The following is an 8,763-nucleotide window of genomic DNA, read 5'->3' as shown; positions in this document are numbered from 1 at the left end:
TCGGTGCCTTGCCGGGCCCCGGCCCTGCTCCACCGGAGGCCTTGGGCAGCCGAGGGCCGAGCACACGGGCCTCGCCTCAGCGTTGACGGTTGCTGCCTGGCTCCCAAGTACCCTGCTCTCCTCGCCCGGGCGAATCCCCCAGTAAGGCCCCCGACACCTGCCTTGTGCCTGACCGTGTTGGGTAAGGCTGTGGAGACGTGATGGCAGCGGGGTATTTCCCACGGCGGCTCGCTTCCTTCCCGGGGGCAGACACTGGGCTGGCGCTGCTCTGCCGACGGCTGACGCAGCTGGCACCTCCGCCCAACAGCGAGGAAATCTCCTGTAACCTAAACCTGAACACCCATGCTCATACTGTGGGATCATTTATTTTGTATTCTTTGCACCACAGTGGCACGTGTTAGGCTCAGCTAGGAGCCGTACAGGCATAAGTCCTTCAACAAAATGTGGCTCTCGGCACATTCGACATGTGGTCATCAAAGTGACATATCTACAATGCAGTCTCTTGGAAACTGTCACTGTTCATGAACGCCCAAAGAGCACCAAGATCATAAAAGATTTTTTCATCTTCAGTTAGTGATCTGTTCCTTTTTTTTTTTTTTTCCCCTGTGGATTTTGTAGACTTGAACCACGGGGGGGGAGGGGGTATTTTTCTTAAGATTCAAAAACTTCCCCAAGAACAAATGTCCTTCTATCGAGTTCAACCAAAAACATTAACAGGCTGCAGTCACTGGCACAAACAACTGCAATCCCTCACTGCACGTATCAGCAATGAAATGGTCCTGCCTAGCTTTATGAGCCCTTCTAGCAAGAAAAATCACCTGCCATGCTCACTGTATTTGTACAGGTAGCAGCAGAAGTGCCTTTTTGAAGCGAGCCTTCAGATCTGAAATGTAACAAAGCTGGTTTCTGTTTATTTATAGGTTTTTCCAGAGAGCTGTGTGAAGAAGAAGAATAACAGAACAGAATAATCAGGGGAAAAGGTAGGCTTTTCTTCCTCAGAGAACCCTTCAATTAAGTTTTCTCCTTTGATACAGGTTCTTAGTAATTTTTACATAGGAGGTTATAGTAAATTAAAATAACACTATAATAGTTTTAATTTTTATCGTATAATCCAGTGTTCTTTTTTTCTCCTCCAAAAATGTCTGACAGTCCAAATTAAACCATTTCTTAGCCTTTCATTCTTCGGCTTTATGGAGCTTTCTTCTCCTCATTACCTGGCTCATTTCTAAATAACTAACAGGAAAATTGACAGATAATGTTGAGCACTGATTTGGAAGGAGACCTGCTCCTGAAGCATCATCAGTTCTCAAAAATCAGGTTTCAACTATTTACCCTTAGGCACAGAAATGCTGGCTAATTTTAAAGATGCTGGTTTAGCTGCGAGAGTTGCACCACCTCCTTGACTTTTACCCTTTTGCAGAAGCTTCTCTCTGTGGCAACTTATGTCAGATATAAAATCTGAACCCCACTGTCACCTTGGTATGGCAGCTTAAAAAATCTTACTGAAGCTGCCACTCAGTCCTCCTGCACCTGAATGCAGAATTTCAATGTCAATACTATTTTGTCTAGCATGCGCCTCTTAGTTTTGGGGTTATTTTTTTCCTTTTGTTTTTAGCTAAGACTAGAAAGTGTTTGGTGATTTGACTCACATAAAAACTTATATAGTAACAAATTAAAAACCATTTTATCTAAGATATTGCCAAGAAACATCTAGAACATAGACCTAAACGTGGTGTTCTTGGAACTGAAAAAAAAGGTAACACAGCAGCCAAGGGCTGTCTGGAGCAGTGACACAAATGTCTTACTGGTATGCAAATAAGTTAATCATCTTACTCCATAAATAGTGGACAGCCCAGGGCCCACTGGGCTCTCCTGCATGGCAGCAGGCTGCATGCCAGGATGTCCCCATGAGCAGGGACACCTCTCAAGGGTGCTCCTCAAGGGTGAGAGATCCCTTGCCGCAACAGATCATCGGTAAGTGACTAATAGCGTGCTAAACTTTGTCATGGTAGCTAAGTGATATAGTGGATTGATTGCACATATATAATCCTTTGGACATAAACCATCGACCAAGTCTGGGACTAAGTTTGGACCCAGCCTCCCCTAGACTCCTCTAAGGGAAGGAGTTTGGATGCAAGGAGGTCCTCGCTGAACGTGGTGACGCAAAGGCAGGGTCTCCCTGACAGTTTTGTCTGACCCTGTCCACTGAGCAGTAAATAACCAAGTCTCCCTTGCCATCAAACCTTGTTAAACCACTGTCACATTTACCATTGAATGTTGTTAGCTCACTGTTTTGTATCAATAAAGTATCTTTGCTTCTTTTTGATGAGTGAAGTGGACTCTCACTCGATCTGCGACAAATTGGTGTAGTCAGCAGGATGGCAAGTAGTATCACCAGTTATTTGCGGAGGCACAGAGTGAATCCCAGTCCCAACTTCTCAGAAGCATGGGCTCGTGACAATTGGCGTAACCGGGAAGCTGTTGAAGAGCTGCAAATGAGGAATGCATTTGTCCTACACATTCCCAGGGCCGCATTCCCAGGGCTGAAGATTCAAGGTCAGCCCACTGCCATAACCTTGAGCCTGAGTGAAGCATTCCAGAAATGCGATAAGGTGCAAGGAAGGGAGCGTATTTCAGCTTCTCTGGCACTAGTGCCCAAAAAGGGAGACAACCCCCTCCTCCCCTTTAGGGAGGAATTGCAGGGCATGAAGTCAAAAAACAAGTAGTTTGGGCTTTGCCTGTCCAGAAAGTGGAGGCTTATCAGTGGGTAAGTGATGATGACCCACACGTTTTAATTCCAGATGGTCCTCAGGGACAATTGGTGACATTTTTAATAGCTACAGGAGCACAAATGTCAGTACTAACACAATAAGATGCCAAGAAGCTGGTTGTGCAGTCCTGGAGTTAAGATGAGCGGTGGGAACAGAGTGGGTGGTGGGTGACAAAGTGCCAGGGTCAAGTTATTGGCTCCCAGGTGAGAAGCGCGTGGCGACTACTTGCTTTGCAATCAAGGATCATCGTGAAAATACTTTAGGTTTCAATGTTTTAAATCGACGAAGCTAGCACTTGCCAAATGGCGGCGTGCGGGCCTTCGGCTCCAACATCCACCCCAACCCCGGCAGAATTCAGGGGGGTCCAGTGCAGGCACTGCGTGTAGCCCCTGCCCTCCCTGAGTCAAAAATCGCTGACCTACCGCAATGTTGGATTTCTGCTGCGGCACGAAATGGTATTTCTGAAGTCATAGCTGATTTGGAGAAACGACAAATTATCTCCAGAACCCACTCCCCGTATACCTCACCAATCTGGCCAGTTCGGAAGCCAGACGGGAGGTGGCGTTTAACAGCCAATTATCGGCGCCTGAAAGCTGATGCAGCCCCGCTGCTGTACCAAACGTTGCAAACTTAACAGCTACTTTGCAAGCAGCTACAGACCCCTGGATGGCAGTGCTAGGTGTAAAAGATACGTTCTTTATGGTTCCCTTAGAGGAGGAGGATAAATAGAATTTGCTTTCACTGGGGAAGGAATACTCGCACAGGGTATTCACCCACAATTGCTCATCTGCACTTGCTGAACTTTTACAGACAGTCGCACTCCCCCAAGAAGTGAAACTACCAATGTATAGATGATACCCTGATTGGGGGAGCTTCCCCTGACACGGTGGGGGAAGCGGCAGCAGCAGTATGGCAAAGCACTAAATAAAGCGGAAATCGAGGTTCCACACGGAAAATGCCAGGGACCAAGTGAAAAAGTAAAATTTTTAGGTGCTTGGTGGATAGCAGGCAGTGCCGCGAGTGACTCCTCCAGACACCTTAAGAAAAATCAAAGAGCTGCGAATGCACCAATCAAGGAAGGAGTTACAGCAATTAATAGGAACTTTAGGATGCTAGAAGCAGCATGTACCTGGATTTTCTATCATTTCTGTCCATTATACTCACTCTTATGGAAAGGCAAACCCTGGGAGTGGAAATCAAAACAAAAAGAACTGGTCAAAACTCTTAACTGAAGAATTAAAAACCTATCAGTCACGGGGACCAGTACACGCCCACAACCCTGTTATAGCCGAATGGGGTTTCCCCGAACATGCTACTTAACTTTAACCGGTTCCAAACTGGCCCTGATGGGCCAAAAAGACCTTTATTGTTTGGCTCTACCACATTTAAAGAAACAGAACAACGATACTCTGAATGGGAAAAGGGACTTTAGTCCGAGCAATTAAACAAGTTGAGAAAATACATCAGGGACAACTTGTGCAAACCAGAGGACTGTTTACTTTACTAGAAGCAATCCTAAAGGGGACTGCTCCCCCAGAAGGAGTTGCACAAAAATCCACTATCAGAAAATGGTATGCCTACCTAATGGGAGTTGCAGAAAATATGCAGTTAACTGAAGGACACAGTAAGGTTTCCAAATTGCAGATGCCCATAAACACAGAGCCTTTAGCGGCACAACAGCCTTTTAAACCTCTACCCATTCTGGATGCACCGCCTCTCACTGAGCGTAGACCAACAGAAAACATTTGTTTTATGGATGCTTCAGCAAAAAGGGTAAACGGTAAATGGCAATACAAGGCCATAGCATTAGATATTGCCACCGGCAAATGAGTAACAGAAGAAGGTAAAGGCAGTGCACAAGTAGGAAAAATAAGAACAGTTGTTTTGGCAGCACAGAATGGAGCAAAAATTATATATGTAGACTCTTACGCTGTGTGGGCCGGTGCCACACAGTGGCTCTGTCAGTGGGGAACCTTGAATTGGGAAGTAAATAGATCCCCAGTTTGGAGAAACAAAAATTGGCAATTGTTACTGGATACAGTCAGGAAAACACCTTTCAAGATGGCATGTATAAAAGCTCATGCTAAGGACATAAGGATAATCAACCAGCCACAAAGTGAAATCAAAAAGTAGATGAGCTAACTAAAATTAGGAAAATCACCTTAAATTCTGAGTAGTATTGATTGGGAGAATGGTTACATCAAAACCTAAGTCACAGAGATAAAGAAGCACTTTACTGCACAGAGGAAAGGCTGGCCAATAAACAGAAAAACTTGTGGAACTATTCTTACAGAATATCCCCAGTGTAGATTGAAATTACAAGCAGATCATCCTTCTAAAGCACTATCTCTACATATCAGTGAAGGGAAAACTTTATGGTCCACGTGGCAAGTTGATGATACTGGACCATTCAGATCCTTGGCAGGATATCGATACATCCTCACAGGAGGAAGCAGTCTCCAGCTTGCTTATGGCGACTAAGTGTCGGAAGGCCGATGGGCAAAATACAGCGGGAGGGCTACCATTTTGGTTCTCGAATCTACCTAGTCCTGATGTTATCCAACGTGATAATGGCTCACATTTTTTGTATAAGGAAATGCAAGATTGGGCAAAACATAGAATGTTTTGGGTTGGAAGGGACCTTTAGAGGTCATCTAGTCCAAACAAAACATCAGGGAGTTAAATGGGTATTCCTAATCCCCTACTACCCTCAATCAAATGGGACAGTAGAAAGAGCTAATCGCTTATTGAAAAGGAATCACAAACCACATGGGGCTAAATGGGCTATGAGACTTCCCAAAGTACTCCATCAATTAAATAATCAATACAGGCCTACTGGAAGCCCTGTAAGCCGACCATTCTTTGTAAAAACGGAGCTCAGTGCTCCACCTGCTAGGAAAAGAGAATACCCGGTGACATTACAGCCAGGACAGCCTGTGATGGTCAATTTACATCAGTACTGTGCCTATGACTTTAATTAAACCTCAAGGCCCACTTGCCTGGGAAGCTACTGATAGCAGTGGTGCAAAACATAAGAATTTAGCACACAATGGACTTCTTCTTTTTAATGAGGTAACCTCAGGCTCTCCTCACTGAAGCAAGTCTCTATTTTCTCTTACAGCACCCCGCAGGACGACAAACGGCAATGCAGTGTTCATGTTACTACCTCAAATGCTAACAATGCTGCTTACAGCCATTGCGGTCTCCTCTGTTAGCATCGGGAGCTAACCAATGGCTCTTACATGATACATTGCCTCAGTGGGAAAGAATTAACAAAAGGGACCACCAATTGATCATGGATGCACGTGGTGCAGCCCAAAATAATGTTTCTCTAGCTCTTAGTTGTATCCAAGCTCAATTGTGCATGCAAGCTATGGTAGCAGCAATTACAAGAGAAGGTGAAGAGGGCACCTTACCCACTGAAATTCAAAAAGTGATTTGGGATAATGCAACTAAATTTGAAAAGGAATTCCAATCCTGGTGGTATTTTGTCAACTTCACTTATGATCCCATCAACGTTAAGGCCGCAGCTTTTGTCTTAACTATACACAATGCTTCAGTATACACCATCTACCCAGTCATTGTGTTAGGATTATATCACAGCGGAACTACATCCATTAGAACATAGACCGTGGGCCCAACAAAATGGAAGCGAATGGCAAACTGTTGATGTTAATACATGCGTTGTACGGGAACAATGAGGACTTATTTGTGAGAGTAACACTATCAAAGCCCAAGACATTTATCTTGACACTGAACAAAAATGTTTGTTGTCCCAATGAAGCCCCTGAAGCTATATTTGTACTTACTGGAAAAGGATGCATTTGTATGAGAACCCTTTGTGATTTTATATTTGTAAATACTTTTCTTGGATGGTCACCAACAGCAACGGGAGCATTTAATCTTATGCTTTGCCCAGTTGTGACTTCCTAACTCTAATATGTCTATTGCTTATAATTATATTGTATATAAAGGTTTGGTACATGATTAAACAAATAAATACAGAGCAGCCCAGGGCCTGCTGAGCTCTCCTGCACGGCAGCAGGCTGCACGCCAGGATGTCCCCACGAGCAGGGACACCTCTCAAGGCTACTCCTCAACTCCTCCCCCTTAGACATAAACTGTTGACTAAGTTCAGGACTAAGTTTGGATCCAGACTCACCTAGACTCCTCTAAGGGAAGGAGTTTGGATGCAAGGGGGTCCTCGCTGAACCTGGTGACACAATGGGAGGGCTTCCCTGATGGTTTTGTCTGACCCTGTCCACTGAGCAGTAAATAACCAAGTCTCCCTTGCCATCAAACCTTGTTAAACCACTGTCGCATTTACCATTGAATGTTGTTAACTCACTGTTTTGTATCGATAAAGTATCTTTGCTTCTCTCTTATGAGTGAAATGCACTCTCACTCCATCTGCAGCACACTGCTTCTGAAGGACTCTAAAATATTAACTTCCACCATTTGTGCTTCAAGGAGTTTTCAGAGAGTATTTTTCCTGTCAATCCCATTATATATATAAAGCCTTGTATAACTGAATTTAAAGTCCAGTCATACTTTTTATTGACATCAGTAGTTGTTGTACATGCTGTTATGTACTGTATATACGTGCATCGTATAACCTGTGTATAAAAATACTTGGAGTGGCTTTACAATATTAAGTAACAGAGGTGCAGAGTGCTCCTGAGAGGTAGATATTTTAGTCACCATTTTGTCAAGACAGACCCTCAGGTGCAGATGTGAGTGTCCTTATCATGAGAGCTGCCTCAGCGTGGCCGAAGGCTGGTGGCCAGCTGTGCCAAGCGCTGCAGTGCTCAAACCCCCCTGAACCCTCCAGCTGTCCGCCTCTCAGCCAGCCCACATCAGCACACAGTAAAGCCAGGCTCCACAGCTGCCACCGCCATGTTTCAGGGTCTTCCACCCCTTCCCGGCGCTAGCCCCGAGCCCTGGCTGTGGGGGATCCCGGGGCAGAAGCTAGGGAGGGCCGCGTGCCCTCAAGGGTACATTTACTTGCCATGTGGATGGTCCCTATGTCATGTGTCCGGCCCAGCAGCTTCCAACTCTTTCATGGGTTGGTGACATGACCTCATGTCACCAGCGCTGGGAGTACATAGTGGCCTGGACTTCTTCCTGGGGACATCTGACTTCACGTACCACAGGGGTAAACAAAGCCGGGCAGCCTGTGAGGAGAGCGGGGATATGGGCTGCTAAGTCTGAGGATCACCCGAGGTTTCAGGTTCTTCCGTAGACTGGAAGCTCAGAGAGACGAAGTCACGCAGTACAGTTTCAGCTGGCAAAAATACAGCTGCTGCAGACTGCCAGCTGTCTCATTCAAACGACCCTACCGCCGATCCAGACAACAGCCTTTTAAAAGAGAGCCTTACCTAGTTGAATTAGGCAAGCAGTAGTCCCCGATACTCAAAATATTCACAAAGCCCCACGGCGGGGAGGTACCAGGCTGTCCTCGGGCAGACCCAGGATGCGGTAACACCATACACATATGCAACCCTCTGGTAACGCCTTTTCCATCCCCGTTCTGTGCGTGCTTGCACGCACCCAAGATAATGCACAATTCAAATAGGCTTCCTCCTCCTTACAGATTTTTTTATGGTAGGTTTGGGAACCGAGATAACGTTTAATTTGTTGAAAAAAAGAGACTGGCATACTCGGACATCTTTTCTAGGCAGGACAGACCAGCGTGGGCCTCCCGGGAGGCTTAGGCCGAGCTCACGGGGGCCCGGCAGTGCCAACGCCGCACTTCCCCGGGCAGGGCAGAAACTCGGGGGTTTTTTTAATTAAAAAGCACCACTGCAAGGTGCTCAGACCCGGCACCCTGAAGGGCAAGGACGCTCGCGGAAGGAGCGGCTTCTATTCATACATGATTTGTGCAATTTTCTCCCCAAAACGCCGCTGTTTCGGGAGCTCCTTACGTGCTGCCACCGAGGCTGGCGGCCGGAGCCCCGGCGGGCCGGTCTGGGAGGTGCCGTGCTTTTTAACT

The 8,763-nt window shown here is 46.1% G+C and overlaps 1 protein-coding gene across 2 annotated transcripts in view; it reads right to left on the bottom strand.

Annotated features, from left to right (window-relative positions):
- ZBTB33 (zinc finger and BTB domain containing 33) overlaps window positions 1-7,988 on the bottom strand; it is a 12,443-nt gene extending 4,455 nt beyond the window's left edge. Inside the window, exon 1 of one of the 2 annotated variants that reach the window (XM_009636402.2) lies at window positions 7,780-7,988. Coding sequence is in view for 1 of the 2 variants with exons in the window: in XM_035891954.1 (XP_035747847.1) it covers window positions 162-363 (202 nt within the window). In the remaining variant the exon portion in view is untranslated. Of the gene's footprint in view, window positions 1-161; window positions 374-7,779 lie in introns of those variants that run through there. The other variant, XM_035891954.1, reaches the window with a different exon arrangement.
- Window positions 7,989-8,763: the final 775 nt, after the last annotated feature.

The sequence above is a fragment of the Egretta garzetta genome, unplaced genomic scaffold (assembly GCF_000687185.1).
Source record: "Egretta garzetta isolate BGI_Z169 unplaced genomic scaffold, ASM68718v1 scaffold53, whole genome shotgun sequence".
Lineage (NCBI taxonomy): Eukaryota > Metazoa > Chordata > Aves > Pelecaniformes > Ardeidae > Egretta > Egretta garzetta.
The sequence above is the reverse complement of the archived record's forward strand: the minus strand, read 5'-3'. Positions and strand labels throughout refer to the sequence as shown.